At 35.4% G+C, this 27129-nt stretch overlaps 1 protein-coding gene across 14 annotated transcripts in view; it reads left to right on the top strand.

The window, feature by feature from the left end:
• Positions 1-27129, top strand: part of LOC128243400 (chromodomain-helicase-DNA-binding protein 8-like) — a 53799-nt gene that overhangs the window by 6487 nt on the left and 20183 nt on the right. For 13 of the 14 annotated variants that reach the window (XM_052961171.1, XM_052961159.1, XM_052961165.1 and 10 more), the window contains exons 5-27: positions 1216-1251; positions 10750-10885; positions 12289-12832; positions 14158-14266; positions 14778-14903; positions 15038-15112; positions 15351-15400; positions 15664-15772; positions 15901-16128; positions 16919-17046; positions 17818-18006; positions 18321-18552; positions 19166-19309; positions 19616-19871; positions 20444-20648; positions 22328-22523; positions 22800-22964; positions 23537-23716; positions 24401-24508; positions 24752-24884; positions 25759-25894; positions 26024-26111; positions 26586-26854. In XM_052961171.1, coding sequence (XP_052817131.1) covers positions 1216-1251; positions 10750-10885; positions 12289-12832; positions 14158-14266; positions 14778-14903; positions 15038-15112; positions 15351-15400; positions 15664-15772; positions 15901-16128; positions 16919-17046; positions 17818-18006; positions 18321-18552; positions 19166-19309; positions 19616-19871; positions 20444-20648; positions 22328-22523; positions 22800-22964; positions 23537-23716; positions 24401-24508; positions 24752-24884; positions 25759-25894; positions 26024-26111; positions 26586-26854 — 3842 coding nt within the window. The remainder of the gene's footprint in view (positions 1-1215; positions 1252-10749; positions 10886-12288; positions 12833-14157; positions 14267-14777; positions 14904-15037; positions 15113-15350; positions 15401-15663; positions 15773-15900; positions 16129-16918; positions 17047-17817; positions 18007-18320; positions 18553-19165; positions 19310-19615; positions 19872-20443; positions 20649-22327; positions 22524-22799; positions 22965-23536; positions 23717-24400; positions 24509-24751; positions 24885-25758; positions 25895-26023; positions 26112-26585; positions 26855-27129) is intronic. The other variant, XM_052961162.1, reaches the window with a different exon arrangement.

Here is a 27129-nt window from a genome sequence, read left to right as displayed (position 1 = left end):
TCTCTTGTGTGGACAGATTTTCAAATAACTTGCCACATGTGTTTGACATACCAAGATGACGTGTCGGGTACAAGACCCATGTCCCTACCTCTAAGGTAAAAGATACTCTTAGTGTTTATTCACAATGGAATGCTGAATATAAGGACACAACTGTGTAGGTTGTCAAGTATGGGTGGTATTTTTTTATGTTCAGAGGCAATTTAAAATAACTTGCCATATGTATTTGACACGTAAAGGCAAGATCAACTTTTCATGTACTGACCTTGTTCATAGGTCAATGTCACATTCGGGGGCATTCGTCACATACTGTGACAGCTCTTGTTTTTATTAATTTTGTTTTTGCAGTATTTTATAATATTTCATATTTGGTAATTTCGTAAAGACTGCAAATCACTTAAAAATAAATAAATAAATCTGTTTTAAGTTTAAAAAAACAACACAGTTAGTAGGGTATTCTGCAGCAAACCTATTTTTCATAGGCCTAATTATGAAAGTTCAAGCTAGAGGGAAACCTGGGGGAAGTCTTGTGAAACTTTCAAACTCCTTTCAATGTCTTGTGTTGTGAGGGAAACCGGAGTCCCCGGAGAGAATCCACTCATTCGGCTTGGTGACCACTAACCAAACTCCCAACTCAGGATTTGATAGAAACTTTTACCATGACACCTTCTCCTTGTTTTCTTAGTTAAGCATGATCCCTGGCTTTATATAGTGTCTGGTTGTGAAACATAAAACTTGTATCACTATGATTACGTAAATGTTCAAGGCTGATTTGATAAATGAGTTCTCCTTAAGTTATATAATGTATTGTTTTTTGCCAACATGAAAAAACAATCTGTATGGATCTGTCAAGTATATAAAAGAATGCCAAAATAGTTTTTATAAGCATTTTACAATTGTGCTAAAAAAGTAATGGACAATTATGAGGTGTTTAAAAAGTTGTTTGGGAAATGCTTCCTTGTGGCAATGACATATATGCTTGTTAATTTCTTTAAAAAAGTGTGAGCTATTAAGGGTTGATAGTAAAACAGTTTGATTAGGTTTCAAATGGAAAAATACATGTTGAATATTGAAGTTGCAGATAAGATACTGAAAAGATATGTATTTCCTGTTTTACAAGAATAAGGCTGGATTTATAATAGGTGTAGTCGCATATAACTTGTCATATAATTTGTAAGATGTAAGTGTTTAACCATCGTCTGCATGATTTATTTACAGCAGAATGAAATGTTCCATTGCATGATGGGCCACTGGGTATTTATATTGACTAGTTGTGTTGTGGGTGCTGAGTGCTTTAAGGTCATTTGTTATATTGACCTCAGAATCTTGAGTGTATTTATTGACCAGTGTTTTCATTGGTGGTGTGCAGTTTTTGGGGTGTTTGATAATGGTTGAGGGTATACATGTACATCTATCATTATAATAGAGAGGTTGCCAACACTACATGTTCACTTATCTCTGTACTACTGTTTGTGCGCTAAGCCATTAATGTATGTTTACTTTATACACGTTTAAACAGCATGCAAAAAAGCATGAGGAACATGATTAATATGACTATCAGTGAACATACAAGTACAAGATTAACCAGATGATACAATTGCAAGAAAAAAGAGAATTGTCAGAAATGTACATCAAATTTATATCTTTGTGAACAACGCATTAAATCTTTCTTACTGCTTTATCACATTGCTTACAACACATGCACCTTGTCAAAAACACAGTTTTTGCGTATTTTTATCCTCCTTGGAAAGGCGAGGGGATATAGTAATGGTAGGTGCGATTCCGTGCGTGTGTGCGTGCGTCCGTCCGTCCCACATTCATTTCTTTGCATCTCCTCTTTCATTTCTTATGCGATTGCTACCAAACTTTCACAGATTGATGATCAGCGCATATTGTCGGGCTTTCGCGATTCAACCATTTTTGAAAGAGTTATTGTCCTTTGCTTATTTTACATTTAAAATTGGTTTCTTCGCAACTTCTCTTACGTTTTTCATGCGATTTCTACCAAACTTTCACAGATTGATGACTGTATAGTGACGCAGCGCATATTGTCGGGCTTTTGCCATTCAACCATTTTTTAAAGAGTTATAGCCCTTTGTTTATTTTATATTTAAAATTGGTTTCTTCGCAACTCCTCTTGCGTTTTTCATGTGATTTCTACCAAACTTTCACAGATTGATGACTATATAGTGATGCAGCGCATATTGTCGGGCTTTTGCGATTCGGCCATTTTTGAAAGAGTTATTGCCCTTTTTTTACATTTAAAATTGGTTTCTTCACAATTCCTCTTACGTTTTTCATGCAATTTCTACCAGACTTTCACAGATTGATGACTATATAGTGACGCAGGGCACATTGTCAGGCTTTTGCAATTTGACCATTTTTGAAAGAGTTATTGCCCTTTCTTTATTTTACATTTAAAATTGGTTTCTTCGCAACTCCTCTTAAGTTTATGACTATATAGTGACGCAGCACATATTGTCAGGCTTTTGCAATTTGACCCTTTTTTGAAAGAGTTATTGCCCTTTCTTAATTTTACGCATTTCTTATGTTCCTGAGAAACTACCCTTACCATTGATTGGCTTTCGTTACAAAAAATGCCCCCATGAAGAAGGGATATAGCTGTCTGTGACCACTCTTGTTCCAATTTGAAATTTACTGGGGTAATGCCAGTAAGTTTAAAAATAGCGTTGGTATATTAACTTGTCCTCATCATGTGACTTTCACATGCTAAATATATACACGCTTCATGGCTTCCCGGAAGAAAGGACATTGCCATCACATGACTTGCATGGTGTTTGGAAAAACCATTCGGCATTTTTTAAACTGGGAAACTCAGTTGAGATAGCTACATGATTGTTGCATTTATTCTTTATATCACGCAGAATGGTGTATTATCGTCCTCATTCTAGCTGGCATTGACAGTTCTAGGCTTGTTTTGAGGAAATACTGTATTTGCTGAAAAAACTCTAAACTGCAAATATGGCATATACCAGTGATTTTTTTTCAAAATAATTTTACTGCCTGTGCCTTTTTCGATTGGGAAAATAAGCATGAAAAGTCCAAAAGTTGGGAAAATTATATCATGGTTATTTTACTTATAAATTAAAAGATTTAATTTTCTGCTTTTACTGAGGTTATTATAAATATATGTGTCCATACAGACTTTTTCTATAACATGGTGATGCAAGACAGCCGTTAACAAGCTTGTCGGATTTTTTTATCTTCTTATATTAAACATTGATGATTAATATGAATACTGTACTGAGAAATGCATTTTTGAATTCAAAACAATACTCACGACAACATGTTTAAAATGGTTGTTAATGTCCGTGTATTTGAAGTCTGTGTATTAAGTTTTACTTTCAAAATCCAATTTAGTCAATATTTTGAACTAAACAGTTCAGTACAAAACATTGAGATACTTAAAACACGCATAAATAAATTGCGTTTGACTCTGTGAAACTTCTGTTGTTTACTGAATACCATACTTCATTGACTATGGCAACAATTGTCAGGTTAAACTGTATTTTGCATTATGAAAAAATTAAAGTAGACTGAAAATTTAAACCGGAAGCAGAAAAATTACGGTGCGACCTGCAAAATATTCCCGGCAAAAAAGACTGTAAACAACTATCAGCTATTTTGCAGTTACCCGGACCGGATTTTACTGGATACATGGACAGATAATCTCTCAAAGTTTGCTATCAAAAAATGTATGAAATGGAAGTAACTTCAATGAAATAACTTTGCAGGTTTAAATTGTAAGTAAAGCAAAAGTCAGGAAATCGGGGAAAAATTAATTGTGTTTTGGGGAAAAACAAGCGATTTTTGGGGGAAAAATGGAGGCTTTTTGACCAGGGGAAAGTGTCGATATTCGGCCCTAAAAATAGCCAAAAAAAACCACTGCATGCATATGTTTAGCTGCCCGTACTAGTACACATGCATGGTGTTTTTGAAGTTTTCGCAACCTCTCTAGTACTCCAGTATCTATGATGAAGGTTTAAGGGCTAAGGATATATGCACATCATTGGTATTGTTATGTTAAACAAAAAAAATCTGATTATTTTTTCCGGACTTAACTTGATTTTGTATCAACACAAGGAAGTTTATTATCTTGCATTTTAGAAATGTTCAGATTAAATTAGTTTAGTTTTACATGTCATCAAAGCTAACTCACTATTTATGTGGGGGGATGACACATTGTTTTTGCCCTGTCTGTCAGTCAGTCTGTCGTACGTCACACTTGGTTACCGATCAATAACTGAGCACGCCAATACCCAGAACTTCATACTTGGTATGCAGGTTCGTCATGACCAGAAGATGACCCTAATTGATTTTGAGATCGGAAGGTCAAAAGTTGCAGTGACCTTCAGGTTAAAAATGATATGTTGGCGGTGATCTTCTAAAAAATGGTTTCCACTCATCTAAAGAACGCTTGCACCCAAGAAATTCATACATGGTATGCCAGTTGGTCATGACAAATTGATGGCTTTTGATTTTGAGATCAGAAGGTCAAGGTCGCGGTATAGGTCACAGTGACCATAAGGTAAAAAAAATAATTTCGGCTCAATAACTAAAGAAGGCTTGCACTTAGTACTTCATACTTGGTATGTCAGTTGGTCATGACTAGTTGATGGCCCCTATTGATCTTCAGGCCAATAGGTCAATGATCAAGGTGACCTTGAGGTAAAATACTTCTTTCTGCTGAATACCTAAAGAATGCTTGGGCCCAGATACTTGTTTTGTTTGTTGATCTTGTTTAGTAGATGACCCCTATTGATTTGAGGTCAATTTCTCTGCCAAAACCATGGACACAGTATTATATATTCATCCTTTGTTTGGAATAAGATTAAGAAATATTAGCTACAGGTTTGGTGTTTTGTCTTTGGTAAACTCACCAGTAACATAGCTTGACTTCATTTGTCTTCAAAATTCAGCTGTACAGCATGTAGGTGCCTTTGTGTTGTTGATAAACAGCACCTAATTACTTTTTTAACAGTGACATAAAAAAATAGAGCTCAGAACTGAATCAGTTGACACAAATCAATGGAGGAGACCTGTCTATAAGCAAGGGGTATGCATCCTGAAATCAGGATTGAGACCTTTTAACTTCAGACTATTGTAACGGTCGATATTTGCTCAGACATTTGCATCAAAAATGGTAGGAAGTACCTGAATATGAATATATATGACCTTGGAAACAATTTCTAATCCTCTTGACCCTGCTTTGGGCATCAATCCAATAATAAACTCAAACAGACCTGCGGCTAGTTTTCAGGACTAACAATTGTCAGTTGTTTAAACCCCTGATGGAGCAATCATTCTGGGAAAAAATCACAAGTTGGTTGGAAAAAACTCCAGTCAATAGCTGGGACATTATTATAATGCAGAAGAATTTAATTAAAGAGTTAAAACCTTACAAATTCATCAAATGTTATATGTTACATTGTAGCAAGGTCTTTTACAGAAGAATATTGACGAAGAATAAATGTACAATTTGTTAAATTCTTAAACCTTTCAATATTACTTGCGCCACAAGTTGAACTGGTGTATAGTAAAAACATGTGGAGATTTCGCTTGGACTTGCTATAGGGTTCATTCACTGAATGAACGGAGGTCAAGGTCACCAATACTAAATATAGAAATTTAATTTCCACCGAGGAACTTCAGTTTCCTTCAACTTATGGAAACCAAACATGATGTTTAGTAAGAACAAGTGGACAGCTGGCTTGGTCTGTTCCGTCAATGGAATCCGTTATTAGATTAAGAAAGTTCTGCGAATTTCTACAGTTTGGTTTAACATATGAACACCGAACTTGTTGTATGAGAGCAAACATGTGGAGAGCTTGCTTGAGGTAAGTTGGGCTCTATTCTGTTGCAGGTCATGGTCACTGTTAACAAAAAAATGTGTCTCTAACAGCACCTTTGCAGCATGGATAATCATCATGTGTATTCATTATACCTTTGCAGGCGGTGTCAAACTTACCTTAGGTATCAAATATTTTAGTAAGGTTTGACATATAGTGACCAAACTTGGTATTTAGGAAGAGTGTTCATGGCATTGCAGTTTTTTAACCAGGTTTTCACAATCTACGTTTGTATTATCGGGGATATGAACACAATTGGGCTGGTCAGAGTACGCATGGAGTCCTTTGGACTTGGACTCCACACACTTAGACCAGCCCAATTGCGTGCATACCCCGATATTAACATCAACCCTGCAATTCATTCCTTAAATTGCAGATTTTACTATACATTTCATTAATCATTATATTATCCGCAATTATCAGTTGTTATTTATTATGCCTAATGTGAGTCCCATCGACTGCAATCTAAACTTACACCTGCGAGAGTTTAACCTATTTACACATATGTTAAAATGTGTTGGCTGCAGATAGCAGTGTGAAGTCAGAGCATGAGCTGATCCCATTTTACTCTAGGCTGGTTAACCAACAACGGTATTTATGACGTTTGCCTCTAGGCTGGTCTAAAAAATACCTTACAATCAGAAAAATGATAATCAAAAACTGTCATCTGAGAACCTTCAAATTATGGCCGAAATCTTTGATTTCACTACAAATATAAATAACCATTGAGTGTACAAAAATGAATTATTTTTGAAAATAATTGTGTGTTCGAATTATTAGTGTCTGAAATTTATAAATTTTAGAAGCCCTGCTCATAGCCACAATATATAAAAAAAGTGGCCAGATAGCAGTACGTATAGATCTGTGGTGCGCATGCATGCCTTTACATGCAGTATGCGACTTGCTGTAACGCAATTTCCTTTATAGGTGCTCATGTTTAAAAAAATGCGCTGGAATTTCTTTTGCAAATGTCTTCTCTGATTCGGGGATCAAAGTGATCCTTTCCAGCTGATTTGTTTAAAAAAACCATTGTGTCTGTCGCCACTTCTCTTGCTGATCCCTTCTGGGCGCCAACTATATTTGATATTACTCAAGACATTGCTCCAACAAAGGGACCAGTTCATAAATTGCAGAACAATGCTTTCAATATGTTCCACGTTGCACGATAAAATGTGAAGTTCAATGTGTTATATAAAAAATTCACTTTAGTTGATAATGAAACCTTAAATTAAAATAGCCCTGATTATCAATTTTTTTGGAAATTTTGATTTTAAATACCAACTTTCCCCCAAATAGATGAAGGTTACATGGTACTATTTATTACAATATCCTTTATGTTTCTAAAACTCCTACACAGTAATCTCCCTTGGTGAGCAGCAAAAAAACAAGTTTTGAAAAGTAAACAATGAGCTTATTTGTTTGTTTTGAAAATGTCATTTGAAAGAATGAATTCCTGATAATTCTCTCTTAATGTAGAGTATTTTTTATCCTCATTCTATTTACTCAGAAGAGTAAAATGTGTTCACAAATACAATATATAAAGCCCTGAATTCACATAACATGCTGGTACAAATAAAAGGTGAATTTCATGCTATTGAAATTCATGTATTAGACCATTGACTCTATTGTCTCTGAAGTAACATGTGTCTATTTTTGGTATAGAGTCCAGATCCAAAAATCCAACCCTCGGGCACGCTGCGTGGCCGGTAACTCAGCAAGCCTCGTTACCGGCTTATGCGCGTGCACTCGGGACGGATTTTTCTATCTGGACCGGAAACACATGATAGATACTTATAGTCAACAATTGATTGAATAATTTTTGAATCGCTATGTTATGATCTAAAAACAACAGTATAAATTATTTTGTATTTAGTTGATAACTTATGACTTTTCATTTAAAATTACTTTCAAATTACAAATAAAATATGCTGCATGTTTCTTCCATGTAAAGTACAGTTACTAACATTCAAATGCAGAGTATTATTATTTTATACCACTTAGTTTTAAACAATTAATGAACATTAAATTTTGATTACATTCTTGAAAATTGATCGAAATGTCTTGATCAACTATAACCAATGATGGATTATGGTTTTACACCAGTTTCAGTCCCTAATTATAGTTTATAGCAGCTGTTCTTTTTTAGACTCATGAGAAAGGGGGTGGGGGAGGGGGGGGGGGGCTTCACTTCCAGTGTTGTCCATCTTCCAGTCACCTTAAGTATAGGTTAAAGTTTTATATGTATTTTGTATTACTCATTAAATGAATTTATATCTATGGATCAACAGCGACACTGGAGTAAGCTTATTTAATTTGTAATACAAGAAATATCACCGAGCTGAAACTCTGGTAAATAGATCATATATGTTGTCACTGGCCCATATATGAATCAGCTCTGTCATGTACACAAATATGCAAAATAGAGCATGAAATAATTGGCTCCAGTTATTTGGAACAATGAACGATGCATATCTTGGTAGGAGAAAGTAATTGTATAAACCACAGTGAAAAATATATGGGCAAATACAGATGTAAATGAAGATTTAACAACTCTTTATAGTGTAGCAAGAAATGTGTAATGAGGTCTCTTGTCTGCAAGGAAATAATTTCAAGCCTTATTTGATGTTTAATTCATATGCTCTGTGAAATGTTAATCAATTGATGTTCCATGGTTGTTCTCTGAAATTGATATATAATGGATGTAGAAATGTTTTGTAATAAGTATTGATTTTGCAGTCTGAGTGAACAAAAACTCTGACATTCCATCTCAATTGCCAGTTTGTTAGTGGATTTACTGAAAAAGGGATATTCTTACATGCTGTAATTGTGTAATAGGATTCCAAACTCTAATGACCAATCATTTTCATGATTTAGTGGATGAACTGAGACATTTTTAAAAGTAACATTGTGACTTAGAGGTTTAGGTACACTGTGCAAATACATTAACACGATGCTGGTTAGTCATTCAACCATTCAATTGACTAATCAGGGAATTATATTTCATCAATAAATAATAGCACATGGTTGTATAGTCCAATGGTTTACTTTGACCATCTCTGAAAAACAACCTCTGTCAAGTGACCAGGCGTGGCTAGATTCCTTTTTGCGTCATGCTAATTGGATGATATTCAGCCTCAAATATCATTTGTCATAAGATACTATTGTTCTTGATGGATACTGCATTCTAAGGGAAATAACTATGCTATTGAATCCAGTGTAATTATGTTGGGCAAGTGATGTATCTCTGAGAATTAGAATAATCAATATGACAATCTAACTTAAGTGAGATCTTCATTTTGGTTTTAAAGTCACTTGCTGGAAAAAATGGATGTTTAATATAATTAATCTGCAGTTGTATTGATTAAACTTAGGAGGTTGGCAGAGCAATTTCACATTTCTGGAATTGTGTTAGTTTTTGTGAGTATTTAGTGACAATGGATAGTGTTTTTGTTTAAATCTTACAAATGTCTAAATGTCTTATATGAAATAGTATAATTGTGTTGTAGGCCATGGTTGTTGTGGGGGTATTGATTTTTACGCTGCACTGTTCTTAATATTCATCAATGCCAGGGAAATGATGGTAAATAGCGTATAGAAAACATGTGCTACATATTACATTCTAGTCTTGTGCTTTCATTTCTCATCATCATCAGAAGAAGGAGCACTAAGGCTTTAAATATGAATTAAAATACTTCATTTGCTTTGTCTAATAGAAATTGAAAAAATATTGAGTGAATTTCTTTGTCAGCCCTTCCTACGAACATCTGTCTTTTTCTAGTCAGCAAACAATATGCATAACAGTTCTATACAGTTAACTCCAAATTCTACATGATTACGGTGTTTGAACAGAATTTAATCTAAACATAAAATATCAGATACATGAAGTCTGATAAGATCATTTTTGTTCTGCATCTCAAGTTTATTCAATCATATGGATGGTAGATTTCTGATTTAATTTCCTTTGTGATTTTTGTTTTAAGTGTGGTTATGGAAAAATGCATACATAATTTTGTACTGATACACTTTTTGTACAGGAAGTAAATCTACAAGTCGCCTTTATATAAACTTAGATTTTGTGAAATGTGTAAAAGTTAGCTGTTAGTATTCTTTGTTCTATATTATGTAACATTGATTGTAGTAACAAAGAAATGTTTGTGTGCTAATAATGAATTTAATATTGCATAATCTCTGAAGGAAGTTTTAACAAGTTATTCTCATTAAATAATCCACAAATTTCCTGCTCAGGCATCTTAGGTAATTGTTCTCGTGTTTTTTTTTTAGAAATACCTGTGAGAATTCTGATTTCAAAAAATGTTTCTTGTGATGTGAAATAGCAAAGGCAACCATGTGCTAAGTATTACAGTTTAGTGTTTATAGTGCTTTCATATTTCTGTTTGGAGAAGGGAATACTAAGAATTTGGATGTTTATAATAAGGTAAATGTAAGTGAGGGATATCAAATTTTGCATCACTCCTGTAATCTTTATTATGGTGATGAATTCGCACTCAACAGTTCTTTTGAATGTTTGAAATATTTTTAAGAATGCCTATATTTTCATATATGTTTTATTTTGATCACTGTAAAACATTAAAATGTGTGTCTTCTTTGTAAATAAGAATTTGTAGTAATAGAAGTATCGATATGATGCTTATATCAGATTAAGACCGCCCTTTATATTGACCCTACTTTGTTTAGTGAAAGAATACATTGAATCCAAGCCCATGCGCTTTTTTTGTCGAGGGTTATCATACTCGTTTTACAGTTGTGGATATTTATATCAGGTGGTTTGGCCTCCTGTCAATTTGAAGTAAAAGAGAAATGTTATTGTTCTACATTAAATATTGGGATTTATAGACTTATGTTATCTTCTGTCTTTTTACAGCAGCACCCTGGGGGAATGAGGATGGCAACTGCTCCGTTACCAGGCCAAATGCCGACATTGACCACTCTACCACAGCCAGTGTTGAATGGGATGCCCCAACCACAGCAGCAAATAGTCATCCGACATACTGGGCAAGGTAAGTAAGGTCAAGGTTGAAGTTTCCTGGGGAAAAAACGGTTGAGAGTGGCACTTTCAACCAAGGCAGCCAGGCCCGATGCCGACATTGGCCTCTCAACTACAGCCAGTGTTAAATGGCGTGTCCAATTCCTAACAGCAAATAGTTATCACACTTAATGATACTGGACCATGTAAGACAATAGTTGTAGATAAGTAGGGCAAACCCGGGCAAGTGCAGATGGCCACTGCAATGTTACCACAGGAAGCAGGCCCAATGCCAGCATTGACAGTGTGTGATAGGTACATATTCCAGCAATTATACATACTGTTAAAAAGATTTGCGTGAAATTTGATGGTTTTGTCAAAATAACTATGCATTAATTACTTTAAAAAAGTATCAATTTTCATAGATGTCTTGTTATACCCCCCAAAACAAAGTTTGGGGGGGGTATACTGGAATCGGGTTGTCCGTCTGTCTGTCCGTCCGTTTTTTTTTTGTCCGGGATTCATCTTTGTCGTTATTGAACAAATCTTTTTCAAACTTTCAGATATTAATGGCCATGATGTAAACTTGCGCCTCTGTGAAATTGGTACGGGTCACATGACCCTGACCAGAGTTATCTCCCCTTGATGTGTTAAAGTACGCAAAATAAGCCCTGTCCGGGATTCATCTTTGTTATTATTCAACAAATCTTTATCAAACTTTCAGAAATTAATGGCCATGTTGTAAACTTTCGCCTCTGTGAATTTGGTACAGGTCACATGACCCTGACTGGAGTTATCTCCCCTTGATGTGTTAAAGTAGGCAAAATAAGCCCTGTCCGGGATTCATCTTTGTTATTATTCAACAAATCTTTATCAAACTTTCAGAAATTAATGGCCATGTTGTAAACTTTCGCCTCTGTGAATTTGGTACAGGTCACATGACCCTGACTGGAGTTATCTCCCCTTGTAGGCAAAATTAGCTTTGTCCGGCCTAACTCCAGGGCAAACAACCTAGACATGGAGGGGTGGGGGGTATTCGTTAGCCTATGGCTTACAGTTCTAGTTGTCATTGATTTCGAAATCTTCTGTAGTCTGATGAAGCTTGACTAGATTATTTACATTGTCTGCCTGTCCAAATATTTACCAGTTTTATTCGCATATTGACTGCAATTTTGTAACCGACATGTTCAATAACAATGTCATCTTTTTATATTGCCAGAAGAAAAGTAAAAAACAAAATATTCATTTGTTAAAATTAGCTGGTAACAGAGGGAGGGAATCAGGGTTAACCGTCACTTAAAATGAGTGTATTAAGCTTGCTCAAAACTTTGAATTTTATATAGCAGAATTTGTTAAAATTTCTTTTGCCAAGTATTCATAAGAATTCAGGAATAATTATCTGACAGTCTTATTTTTGATGATGATTGCATATAACAGGTGGACCAGGGAACCAGCCATTGATAATCCAGGGACCTATGCCGGGTCATATGATGGGAAACAATGGCTCCGATGATCCATCTTGCCAGCAAGAAAAGGCCAATAAAATTATAGCAGAGGCCATCGCTAAAGCTCAAAAGTCTGGGACCAGCTCGAATATCCCTCGTGTTTTACAACCTCCAGACCTTCCAGCTACATTAGAAGGCTTAGATAGTTCTGAGCCAACCCCTGATGGTAAAAAACCTAAAAAGAAGAGAAAATATACTCCAAGAAAACAAAAGGAGCCAAAAGAACCTAATGAGAAAAAGAAAAAGAAAGCTAAGAAAGGAAAAGTGGAGGCAATTGAACCCTCACCAGTAATTGAGGAAGGGGAATCACTGTTAACTGTTGATAGTACAGCAACAATGACAACATTTGCAGATGATGAGGATGAGGATGAGTTTCGATTGGAAATTGACGAGAGTGGCAAAGAAGAAAAGGACAAAAAGCCGAAGAAGAAAAAGAGCAGCAAAACTCCAAAATCAGAAAGAAAACAACCAAAAAAGTAAGTTGGATTTTAGTGATTTGGTTAATAACTGCAAGTTTCTTATAAAGGGTTTTATCTAGGATTTAAAAAGATGGTATTGCTGCAGAAAAGGGACAGTGTGCTAAGGGTTTAAAGGGCACATTGTATCAGCAATGAGGAACTAAAATGTAATTTTACAGAAAATGATAGAACTTGTGCTGAATTGGGGTTCTTTTAGGTTATAACTGCGATATTGTTTTTAAATGTTCATAAGCAATAGTATAATATCTTAAACATTCAACTCTATGAAGGCAAAATGTGCACCTATTGTTCTCTATGAGGGGAGAATGGTGCTACCAAAAACAGGCAGGTGCAGCACCCATCTCTTCAGCTAAAACCATATTATATGCTGGAGTATTTCTTAACACAGTATGTAACATTACTTAACAATACCTAAAGCTTATTTTGAGGTCAGCATATATATATATACAGCTTATTATCAATTGAAATGTTTTTCAAACATAAATGTAAATAGCATATAATACTGAATCACGAATTTACTTGAAACTGTTGTATGTCTCATTAAAAGCTTTTGGTTTGTAAATGCAGTAGACCAGGGCAAAAATATCAAAGATTTGTTTCTGCTGCTGTTAATATTGACTAGGTGAACTAATAGTATATTGGAAAAAATGTTATTGTTTAGTGACGTCATTGATCTGCTGGCAGGGGATGGTATATAGCTGTGAGCCTAAAATGGTACTGGTAGATGTTATTTCTTCTACTGAAATATTGGAAACCAGGCAGAATTTAATATTCATCTCATATTGTATGCAGTATTGGTTTTATGTTTCCCGAAGTAGGTGCATATCATGGCTATGACAGTTCATTTTTTTGCAAAATACCATTAATGTCATTGACTTGCCTATGTCGGCAGGGGGTTTAACTCTTCATTACATGTGGCTGGTGTTAAAGAAAAGTTGAATAGCAATGTAAATATATATCTAAAAGGAACATATTTGCTCATTGTTTTAAGTTCTTTTAGTACATTGATTTAAGGTGGTCTTTTTGGTCAATTATGTTTAAAAGTCTTGGATGTACCATTATACATCCAGTGGTCAAAACCTGTATATCAATGGTTGAAATCAGCTAAAGCTTTAAAAGTTGTAAAAACATCTGGGACTTGTTATACGTTGATATATTCGAGCGTGTTTAAGAACATATCAATTTTCTATACAATTTAAATTAACAGTCAATGTAGCAAGATTTGTTTTGCTTTACTGAAGAAGGATTTGATATCCAGAAAACAGATCCATTGAGAGTAATAGGTGATGCTTGCAGCAATTATTCAATCTGTCTATTTGCAGACCACCAGCAACATTCCTGACAAATAAGAAGAGGAAACGCAGGGGCTCCTCTGATGGTTCAGACATAGAACTGAAAATTACCCCACCTCCTTCTCCCGAAAATGAAGATGTAAGTTTAGCAGAGTTGGAACATGAGAAAGATTTTGGGTTGTGTCTTTTTGGAGGAAAAAAGTCAAGGTGTTGTTTCGTCAGATGTGTGCCTTTGCCTTAGCTCAAAAACTGGTCGTAAACATGTTACATGTTTATCCAGAGGCAATATGCACATGTATAGAAATGCACATTACTTTGATGTTAATAAGTAAGAGTCAAGTAATGTCCTTTTTTAGATTGAAAAAAAAGTTGAGCGTCGGCAATCGCTCCGCATTGCTCTTGTAAGTTTATACTGCAATTTTGAGGAAAGCTGATAGCTTATTGAACTATAGAGAAATTTTAATCCCCCAGTTAGGAACCAGTGCTGGTGTCCATTTTGAGAACCTTGTGAAAATACTTTTGTGAAGATGAAACTAACAACCTCTTTGGTGATACTGTTAATCTTTATGTCATTTTTATTGAGACCCACAGTTTGAACTTATTTCATGTAATTTGTAAGAAAAGTATTACATGCTGTTGTTTTTTTGCAGTATAAGAGAAGATCAGGCCGCAATGTGAAGCGTAAGAAGTACACGGATGACGTTGGTCTCAACCTCTCTGACGAGGACACTCTTGATATGATTGCTGACAACATTGAGGGCGCTGTAGTTAAACCGGTACATAACACATCCATTTTTGTATTATTCTTATTTGCTGAAACAGAATATTTAGCTCTTATCTTTTTCAGAACTGAATTTATTAAGTTCAATTTGAATGTGGGGTATTGATCATGCAGTCATCTCTCTTACAGGAAAACCCAACAGAGGAGGATGCAATTGTTGTTGACAAGATTCTCGGATGTCGGATAAGGAAGCCGGATCCAGATGTAAGGATTTTATATATTCATAGAAATAAATGTCTTTTTTTGATAAAATGATTTGAAAAAATAATTCAACATATAATTATCAATGGTAAATGGTCATTTTCATTTTCTGAAAGGAACAATGTATATGTTGTATGAAAACAAATATTTTGATTTTGTACTTAAAAAATTCAAAAAACAGAATAATGTATAATGAACATGTATCTCCCAGTAATGAGATCATTGATTTATTTTCCTACAGGAAGAGGATCAGGAGGAGGTTGAAGAGTACTTTGTCAAGTATAAGAACTTGTGAGTTACTGCCGATTTTTTACAAATACATTTTAGATTACTTGTATATCAGTAAATATATAGCTGTTAGAATTTTTCCACAGTAACTTCTTTTTCAAACCTTGACATAATTAATATTTGCTATGTGCTATCATTGTGAATTGATAGTGCATATACATGTACATTATATAATCCAAAATAAAAATTAAAAACAAGTCAGTAAAAAGTTGTTAAACCATCAAGGAGATTAACCAATGATATTTGACTTTTTTTCTGATTTCCAGTTCGTACCTGCACTGTGAATGGAGAACAGAGGCTGAAATTCAGGACAAAAGGATTCAGGGAAAGATTAAACGCTACAGACAGAAGAAACAACAGGCTGTCGATGTCTATGTAAGTAATGACACACTGGTGGCACTGTTTACTCAGCTATTCTGATGATATTTGAGCACCTTTGAAAAGTATTGATTGTCTTAACCATAGTTCTCTGCTTAATGTACCATCTTCCTCCACTTTATCAGGATGATGAGGAGGAGCTGTTCAATCCCGACTATGTAGAGGTGGATCGCGTGTTGGAGGAGTCAAAAGTAATTGACCCGATCACTCAAGAGGAGTCAACCCACTACCTCGTAAAATGGCGCTCACTGGCGTATGAGGACTCTACATGGGAACTGCAGCAGGACGTCGACCCAGAGAAGGTGAAGATCTTCAAGCGAGTGTCAGCCCTGCCGCCAGAAGAGGAAAGAGAGGTGAATTGGTGGATTTTTATATATTTCGCTACAATGCAAAAGCTTGAACATAGGCTCAATTCTGTGATTTTTTCTTTGATTTAATTGTCATTCAGGGTTTGACACGTAAGGGAGACTGGGTGCTGTCTTCCAAATTTTGGTCCAGACTCCTAGATTTTGGAGCTGGGGAGACTGAAAAACTAATTAAAGTTCAGGAAGACAGTAACAATTAATGCGCTGTTGTATCTTTAAGTATTCTTGAAAGTTTATGAAAAATTCCTTCTAACTTAAGATTTGTCATCAAGTATTGTTAGCTTTGAATTATTATCCTTTCTTGCTGATTAAGATTTTATCTTCATGGGCCTGACTACTTGATTTTGACTCAGGCTCTTAAAAATTTTAAGTGGATAGTATGATGGACTCTGAATTGGACTCTTAAAAAGAGTAAGTGTGTTGTCCAACAGACTTAAAATGAGTAGTCTGAAGGAAGCTAAATTGACTTTTAAAATGTGTAAGTGTGTAGTTCAACAGACTCTTAATTGGACTCCTAAAATAAATGAGTAGTCGGACAGACTCTAAAATTTGACTCCTAAAGGTGAATAGTCCACTAGACTCCAAATTGTACTACTAAAATTGCTAAATGTGACAGACTTAAGTTATACTCCTAGAAGTTGTAACTGTGTCAGACAGATTCTTACGCAAAAACAGTTAGGATCTGACGCCGTTCACAATGATTATACATTTAGACAGAAAGCCAAGGAAATGTTTCATTTCATTCTAATATATTGACTAACGTGCAACTCTATTTCAGCACAAAGCTCGACCAAAAGCATCAGATTGGACAGAACTAAAGGAGCATCGTGAATACAAGGGAGGTAACCAACTGCGGGAATACCAGCTTGAGGGAGTCAATTGGCTTACATTCAACTGGTACAAAAAGTAAGTACAAGCACAGTGCTGTTGTGGATTTATGAATATGTTATAGGTTGATTTATAGCAGGGTGATCAAAATTAGCTCTAGCATGCCAGCACTGCACTGGTAAAATGATTTCCGGGCTGCTCAAGTTCTGATTTTTATATAGCAGGGCTTGTTGGAAGTTTTAATGCCAAGCACTAGTTGAAGAATTTTGGCTTTTTCATCCAAAAGTCTAATAGTTTACATCAAGAAATGATTTGTTTTGTTGCCTTAATCATGAAATTGTGTAATGGAAGATTATAGATATTAAAGTGTTATGCTTATGCATTAGGAATATTGTATTCCTCCATTAAGTAACTTGGTTCAACTAGAAGTGTATATACAGTTAAAATGCAATGTTTCCTGTTTGTTGAAAATCATACACCCTTACAGTCATCGAAATTAGACTTATGGATTAACCAGCCCGAATTCTTATACTATTTTTGAACAAGCCCTACTATATAAAATTCAGAATTTAAGCAAGCCCGAAAGACATTTTAACAGTGCAGGGCTTGCGGGCTTGTGTAAATTTCGACCACTGCCTTAAATAAATTGTAAATGTAGTTATATTTGAGTCATCATGCAGTTGGTTGGTGGGTCAGGCGGGCAATATTTGGTAAGCGAACTACTTTCACATTTAGGAAAGTAGGTCTGAAACTTGGTTAACAGGATCACCAGGAGTAGTTTAAGTGCCTAGCATATTTTCCGTTTGTTGGGGCAAATTTGTTTTAGAGTTATAATGTTTCACATTGCAGACAAAACTGTATCTTGGCTGATGAAATGGGCCTTGGAAAGACTATCCAGAGCATCACGTTTCTCCAGGAGATGTTTAATTATGGAATTCAGGGGCCGTTTCTTGTGGTCGCCCCTCTTTCCACCATAGCAAACTGGCAGAGGGAGTTTGAGACTTGGACGGAAATAAACGCCATCACATATCATGGAACGTAAGTGGAAAATAATGAAGTATTTTAGAAATGTATAAGCAGAGACCCCTTACTTCACAGAAATGATCTTGTAAATTTTTCTTGTTTAGCTTCTTCTTTTGTGCACGATGACTGAAGATGTTAAAAATTGTTGTTGAATATTGAAATTTATAATTCATATTAGTGTTACCAATTTGTTTACCGATTTTATTTTTTGTTTGCTTACTTTCCAACTTTGAAAATTCATGTGATCTAAAATGACATCAGAATCTTTAACTTTGCCATTATATCATATGTAAAATCAGCAGTTTGACATAGGTTTTTATTCATTTCAGCTCACCCAGTCGCTACATGCTGCAGGAGTATGAGATGTATTATCGGGATGAAGAGGGCAATAAGATCACAGGCTTCTACAAGTTTCAGGCCATCATTACAACGTACGAGATCATTCTCTCTGACCTGGAACTTCTACAGTCCATCGACTGGCGCTGTATCATCATCGACGAGGCTCATAGGCTAAAGAACAAGAACTGCAGTCTCATCAAGGGGCTCAGGCTATTGGACTTTGTATGTACATCTTAAGTTAGATCCTATCAATTTTTGGACAATTTGGTTGCTGAGATTGGTTTTTTTTTTTAATATGTCAAAGTTATGTATGGAAGTTATGTAGAGTTCTCATTGAATTTCATAATAATTTTGTGTACAAGAAAGCAGAATTTCAGTTTCAGTAAATCAACATGTAGTTACCTTGCACATAGTTGTTATAGTTCAACCAGAACAATAATAATAGCCTTGTTCATATACAATTGAACCATTTGCCTGAAGTGAACACTAGTTAAAACTGGGATGTGGTTTACACCACAACTTGAGGGTGTCCGGTTAGCGCTTCTCACCAAAGCAAACCTGGCTTCAATTCTGGCCTGGGCGCATGAGCGTTTGGTGTGTGGTCACCAATGCAGACAAGTTGGTTTTCTCAGAGTACTCCAGTTTACCCCACATCACAAGACCACACTCTCGTGCAACTATGTGCCAAACGGGGGTGACTAAGAATAAGTAATCAAAAATTTCTTCACAATTGTTGTAAAATTTATAATGTTAAAGATAACAAGTTTGTTTTAACTTTTTACTTTACCAATTATTTTCAACCTTAACATATTTGGCATTGTTACTATTTCCACAGGAGCACAAGGTGTTGCTGTCGGGCACTCCCCTACAGAACAATGTGGAGGAACTGTTCAGTCTGCTCAACTTCCTCGAACCTAGTCAATTTTCATCAGTTAATGCTTTCTTGGCCGAGTTTGGCAACCTACAAACAGAAGAACAGGTCAGGAAAAAAACACTTAGAAACATTTAGAATTATTGAAAATTGATAGTATGATTTTCATGAAATAGAAGCTAGCAGCTTGCATGTGTGGCCTCCTGCAATTTTACATCAAGAACACACACAAAAATATGATAAATCCTTCAAAAAATGCTGTTTCGTGAGTTTGTTTTTCAACCATTTACCAATTGGCTAACACCCTCTTAAACAGTTAAATAGTTGTTTAGTGACATTACATAGGCTTATGAGAAAACACCAATAAAAATGTAGTTCATCAATGAATTTATGAATCGTTTTCTTTTTCTGCAGGTGGATAAATTAAAGGCCATCCTGAAGCCAATGATGCTGCGCCGACTCAAGGAAGATGTAGAGAAAAACCTTGCAGCCAAGGAAGAAACCATTATTGAAGTGGAATTGACTAATATTCAGAAGAAGTATTATCGTGCAATATTGGAGAAGAACTTCTCCTATCTGTGTAAAGGTGCTAACTCAACCAATGTTCCAAGTCTGTTGAACACTATGATGGAACTCAGAAAGTGCTGTAATCATCCATATCTTTTAAATGGTGAGTATTGGATGATTGTTTGTAGGAATATGTTAATCTTATTTGTTTCCATCTTAAAAGTGAAGTGCATTAGCCTTTTTGACAACAAATATATTATAAAAAGAACGTTCTATACTATTTTGTGTGGCAATAATGCATCATTTGTAGTCTCGCAGGATCTTTAAATCCAAAACTATATACATACTGGTTATGACAATCCATAGGGCGGTGGCCCTGGGCTGCGACAACAGCACCAAAAGGATGAAAGATATACAGCAAAGCAACAACAAAGGCTTTTTTATGTTTAGGAAATTTGAAATTTGTGTTTTTCCATACCTGTATTTGCCCATAGCCTATATGGTTTTTGGTCAAGCCTTGTCGTATATGAATTGTAAAGATATTCACATGAAACTTTGTACCCATTACCAATGGCAATATGAATGTTTAGCAAGGCACATGACACTGCCTTTAATAACTGTCAACTTATCCCACTTATTGATTGAAAAAGCTGAACAAGCATTGGATTACACTCGCTTTTGGTGCTCTTGTATATTTGCATGTCTTTATGCATTGGTTCCCTTTTTACTGTACAGGTGCTGAGGAGAACATCCTGTCTGAGTTGCGTCAGAAGGAGGGCCGGGAACCAGAGCACATCCAGGCTCTCATCCAGGCCTCCGGAAAGTTTGTGCTCCTAGACAAACTGCTGCCCCGCCTTAAACAAGGTGGCCACCGCATCCTCATCTTCTCACAGATGATACGGGTCCTGGACATCATAGAGGATTACCTCATACACAAAAAGTGAGTGGGCCTTTGTAATATTTTATAGAGCAAAATTACCCAGCATGTTAATATAATTACATGTATGTAAAGTCTCCTATATTCAATATCCTTGATTTGACATATGCAGTGCGTAAGCAGATGTATAGCAGCTTGCCAAGTGATTGGGGGACAATTGTGGTATTAAAAGAGGAAAGCCAATTCCAATTTGTTGTTTGCATATTTGGGATTTTGCTTTCCAAGTGAGATCAATATTGGCCTTTAGTATGGAGGGGCAAGGAGATGGGGGCTAAGCAAATTAAAGGTGGGGCATTACCAAACCAGTTTTCTGCAAGTGGTTAATAAGAAGCTTTAATATATGAAATTGCTATTATTTATTTTTTTAAATGCAAAAACAAACTATGGTTATAGTGTTAGTTCAATGATGTGAATATAATTATTAATGTTGTTGGGGAATAAGTTATTTTGATACATGTTATAATTTTTATATATTTTTGTATTAAAATTCTTCTAAAATATTAACATAAAAGAAGACATGATGAAATACGAGATCCAACTCTGAGAGTGTATGGAGAATGTCAGCTTTCTGATCTGTTTTGGGCCGATATTGTTCAGAATTTTGCTAAGATCAAAAACATTGTTAACGACATCATTGTTACCTTTCAAATTTTAACTGCTCTGGAAACTTAGAGAAGACATGTGTAATATGTTCTATTTCTAATAAGATTTGAGACAACTGGTTCAGCTGTACTTGCTTTATGTCAACTTATGAGCACAGCATCAAATATTTCACCTCAATGCTGTTGATCACATTTTAACTGTAAAAATGTTCTGAACAATCGGCCCATTTCTAAGTACAATACAAAAGTCGTGATCAATGGATATGTAATAATGAGATCCAACTCTGAAAGTGTTTGGAGAATGTCAGCTGTCTGATCTATATTGTTAAGTAATACAAAGGCTGTGGTCAAGGGATTTGTTATAGATTATGGAGAATATTCTTTGAATTTTCTTAGTGACCAGACATGATGAAATATGAGATCCAACTCTGAAAGTGTATGGAGAATGTCAGCTTTCTGATCTGTAGTGTAAAGTAATAAAAAGGTCGTGGTCAAAGGTATTTTCCAATGTCATACTGGAATCAGATTTTTTTTTGAAATGTGTGACAAGAAATGATGAAATATGAGATCCAACTCTGACATTATGTGGAGAAAATAATTTTTCTGATCCCATTTTTTTTTCCTATTTTGGTATACATTCAAATTAATTTACTATATTTGGCCCAAATATCTCCAAACATTGTTGTTTTGGTTTAATTTGTGTGTTTTCTCTAGTATTCAACTATTCTGATTGTGAACATGATCAAATTTGTTTGGGTCTATAAAATGAAGTTAATGCTAGTAATTCTTTAGATTGAAGTATCATATTTCATTAAGCCATATTATTTCGAGCTTATTATATTAAAAACTAAAAATGTGGGTTAAGTCTTACAACAGGGCTTTTTATATGGCTGTTGGGAAGATGCAATATAATTTTCTCGGGGAAATTGTGCTTTGAATCCTGATAGAAAAATAAAATTCACATGATTTAAAAACAAAATTTAGAGTGTAAGAGGACTAAATAAGGTTCCTGTAACATTAAATGAAAAGATGACATTTGTAAGGTACCATTAAGAGCCATTCTCACCTGCCATTTTTCAGGTACCTTTATGAGAGACTGGATGGCCGTATCCGTGGTAACTTGCGACAGGAAGCCATTGACCGCTACTCAAAGCCAGACTCAGACCGGTTTGTATTTCTCATCTGTACAAAGGCTGGAGGTCTTGGGATCAACTTGACAGCGGCCGACACCGTGGTCATCTATGACTCTGACTGGAACCCACAGAATGATCTTCAGGTTAGTAGAAAAATAATCAGTCATTTATGACAACTAACACAATTTGCAAACTCCTGACTCTCTAGTAAATGTGGTACTATTCAATTTAGCCATGTTAAAAAAAAGAGCTGGCAGTCATTATTCGCAAAAATTATGTAATCTACAAATTAGTTGCATTGATAAAAAATGTAATGTAGAATCTGCATTCTTTATTACACTTAACGATATATTAAGAAAAAAAAGTGTCTAGAAATATCATGTAGCTGAAATGTTTATATGTATTTGTATTTTTGACAGGCTCAGGCCAGATGTCACCGCATTGGTCAGAGCAAGATGGTGAAGGTCTACCGACTGATTACTCGCAACTCGTACGAAAGGGAGATGTTTAATAGAGCCAGTATGAAACTGGGGCTCGACAAGGCGGTGCTTCAATCCATGGGAGGAGACAAACTTTCTCAACCGGTATGCAGTCATTAACCGCATTGTTGTATATCTGCTGTCAGTTTATAAGCCAACTTGAGTGAGTTCTGTTTGTTTTGCTGATTAAACCTTGACCACAACCAGGAAACAGTTCAAGATATTTGTTTGAAACTATGTACAGTCGAACCTCGTTGCCTCGAACTCCTAGGGACTGTCGAAAATTCAAGCCAAGCAGGATTGTTTACCTTCAGTATAAAGAAATCGGTCCTTTACATCTAGTTCGAGCCAACTAGGAATTCGAGCAAGGCGAGTTCCAGCAAACGGGTTCGACTGAACACATTTCCACTTTGACAATGCATTCTTGAGTTTCGCCCCTTGATTGCTTAAGCAAAACTAAGGAGCATTTTACACCCTTTTGTTAGTTATTTTGTTTTCTGCTGCTTTTATGTAAATGTCTACAATTAAGCTTTTAATGATGCTCTCGAAAAATACTTGCATGTAACCTATAAATTTGATCATACTAAACAACAGCTTTTTGATTTCGTTGATCAACTATACCTCATAAACAGAATATCAAACTCATGTGCGCGTGTATGTCATTTTTTTCCAAACAGAATCAACAGTTGACAAAGCGTGAGATTGAGGACTTGTTGCGGAAGGGAGCATATGGCGCATTGATGGATGACGACAGTGCAGGAGATAAGTTCTGTGAGGAAGATATTGAGCAGATCCTGGCTGGCCGTACACAGGTTATACAGATTGAGAGCGAGGGCAAGGGATCCACATTCTCAAAGGTGAGTCTCATATCTCTAGAATTTGTAACAACCAGTTAATTACTGTTCTGGAGTTCGGTACAAACAAACCCAAATTCATGCATAACTTTTTGGCTTGAAAGATCAGGGGTGTTTTATAATCAATTTTTGGATATGTTCCCAATGTTTTTTCCAAAATGATGAATAATCAGTGATTCAACTCTTTTTTTTATTGAAGAAGTACTGTTTGAAAAACTGCTGTTTTTTTGTTATTGAAGTTATAAAAGCCCACAAAGTATGTTAAGAAAGAGTATTTGAGAATATTCAACTACATACTTATTTATAAGAAAGATCCAAATTTAGTAGAAAGAAATGAGAAAAATACCAAATAAATCGGGAAGATTGTAACAAGTCATATTATTTAACATTTAGATTTTATAGCTTGGAAAAATAACAATGCCAGGCTTGTGGGCATGTGAAAATTTAAATGTTTTATATTTATCATTGTCACAAATTGAAAATCAATGTGGAAGAGAAGAAAATTACTTTCATTTTTACATGTAATTCATAATTAGTAATGAATGTATTGAAATCCCAAAGTAAGAAGTTCTTTGTCAAATTTCTCCTTGATTATAGTTGAGTAACCAATACTTGAATAAAGAAGTGTCTGTTATATATAAAACTGTCCAGATGACATATGTAACAATAGTTTAATGTACATTTCAGGCCAGTTTCTCTGTCACCACCAACAGGGATGACATCGATATCAACGATGCAGACTTCTGGCAGAAGTGGGCTAGGAAGGCTGATGTTAATGTTGACAGTCTAGAAACTGTAAGCATTTTTTCTACACATTTTTACTTACTTTGCTTAAAATCACATTTATATATGGTTGAATTACCAAAAATTTTGTTTGTAGTGAAAAGTTTGCAATGTTGGTTCAATATCTTTATGTTGCATCTGTAGTATTTTGTTCCTCAAAAGGTCAACAATAAGATGTCAGAACCGCTCATACATACATGTGTATTGTGTGCTCTTAAATGAAAAATCTTCAATGTAGAGATTTCTGTATTCCAGCGGGAATTGATAGTTGATGAGCCTCGTGTACGAAAACGTACAGCGCGATACGGCAACAACGAGACAATGGCGGAGATCTCTGACCTCGGGTCAGACAGTGACTCCAATGAGAGTGATGAGGGGAGTAGAAAAGGTGAGGCATGGTGCTGTGTCGGGTTTACTTACTCCTGAGGCAAGATGCCTAAGCTCTACGATAGAGCAACTCGGCCTTTATTTTCACTAAGCAACAATCTGAATCAATTGAGCGGTTGAGAAGAAAGAGTTAACGAATAGAAAAAGAGAGGAAAAGTTTAAGCCCAACCCACAAAAAGTCCATGTTTTTTAATGGGCATATTTTTTATGCACAACCTGAATCGAAAAAGCACTTTCAGCATAGTTCTAGACACAGGGACATAAGTGGTGCTCTATGCTAACTGTTGCCTTTGGAGTTCTCCATAGAAAACTGCTAAAGAAACATGTTCCTGTTTACTTGAATCTGATTGTGTCATACATTCACACAAAATATGATAATTTGCATGTAAATCAATTTCTCGGCCCAATGCTACATGTATTTGAAAATGTGGTTTTGAATATGACACTCTCCGGTGGAAATGACAAACATTCAACTTCTAAACAATTGTGTGAACTGGAGATTCATTTCTGTCATAACCTTATGAAGCAAGCAATGTGAATCTGACACCCTTAATTAAAATAATTTCAAGTACCAGAGCCCATATTTAATATAATACTTATCCTAAGACAGGTCTCTGTTTATTAGTCAATTGGTTTTATTGTCAAATGAAAACATCTAGACTTTATTCCTCTAAGATTAAGATCAATTTATGTGTATTGACTACAGCCCTCGATAAACGGATATATAACAATTTCAGTTGCTTATTTTCCAGGTTGTTCAGGGTGGTAGAGAAAATAGAGGAAAAAAAATACATGAAACAGATGAAATTAAAATATTTAAATGACCTGTTCCAGAGAACCCTGCATGCTTTTAAACTTTTGTCTTTTTCACGTAGGTCGTAAGACTCGAAGAGGAAGGAAGGAAGATGAAGACCTGGACTTTGAGAAGGAACGACACCGCGCCAAGTCCTCTGGTTCGGGTTATGGCAGGTCCGAACTGTTCAAGGTTGAGAAAGGGCTTCTGCATTATGGGTAAGGTTTTAATTAAATCGTAAATGTTTTTGAATTACCAAAAGTAATGTTATAAGTAATAAAAAAACAGGAAAAGATGTAAAATATTTGCATTTGGATAACATACATCTCTGTTACTGTTTTTTTCAGCTGGGGTCGTTGGAAGGACATTATGGGTCATTCTCGTTTCAAGAGACCTATGGAGGAAAAGGATATAGAAAATGTTGCCAAGGCAATTGTAAGACAATGCTACAGTAATTGTTTGTATTGAAACAAACTTTCATAGAATTGTTTGATCTTTAGAAATTTAAGTGTATGCTCTATTATGTGGAAGTTAGTAACTATTAATGGTATGTTTAAGTACCACAATTAAGTAGTTTGTATGCAAAATAAGTAACTTAACCGTATATTTACAGCAAAGGTCTACAGGACTAGATTATTTGATTGTGAGTTTCATAATTTGAATATTGTATTTGAGACCTAATGTTGAGAGATGTCTTGTAGTATAAGTGTCCGTCTTACACCTAAGAGGTTGTGGGTTCAAGCACTACTAGGGATACTCACTCAAGACCTCTCAAAACAGACTCCATTATTGGATTCTATTCATAAAACAGACTCCAGTGTGATTCTATAAGCTCACAGCTTATGTCACAAAACGAGCTAAAAGAAATTAGCTCAAATTAGCCCTTGACAAACTCATTGATATTTTCAGCTGCTGTACGGTCTACAGTATTATAAGGGAGACGAGAGAATCAAGGAGTTCATATCAGACCTGATTGCCCAGGAGAAGGAAGGCGGGCTCAGGAACCACTCAGGGCTCTCTGCGCCTGTGCCCCGTGGGCGCAAGGGCAAGAAGGCAAAGGATCAGGAAAGCCACTTTGACGCCAACGAGGAGATTGAAAAAGCTGGAATCAAGATGGACCGAGACATCATTTATAACAAAAATGCATACAAAAGACATATCGGTAGACATTCCAACAAGTGAGTAACATTTCTTTATCTTTTCCTCCATAAATTTTGGCATGACAATGTGCTTTAAAGGGACTGTACTCCATATGATGAAATAGCGAAAATAGAAAAAAAAATGTCGAAAACTGACATAAACTTAGTATTGATGTTTACAATGCATTGAAATTTACTAACTGAAGTACCACATAGTTTACAATATATTTATTTTTAGCAGTTTTTTTCGTATTTTTCCATTAAAAAAGATTACTAAGTATGTCTACCTAGTAGAATTCATTCCGTATGCGTGA

This window comes from Mya arenaria, chromosome 8 (genome assembly GCF_026914265.1).
Source record: "Mya arenaria isolate MELC-2E11 chromosome 8, ASM2691426v1".
NCBI classification, from domain to species: domain Eukaryota; kingdom Metazoa; phylum Mollusca; class Bivalvia; order Myida; family Myidae; genus Mya; species Mya arenaria.
Note: the sequence above shows the minus strand (reverse complement) of the source record. Positions and strands in the feature narration are given on the sequence as shown.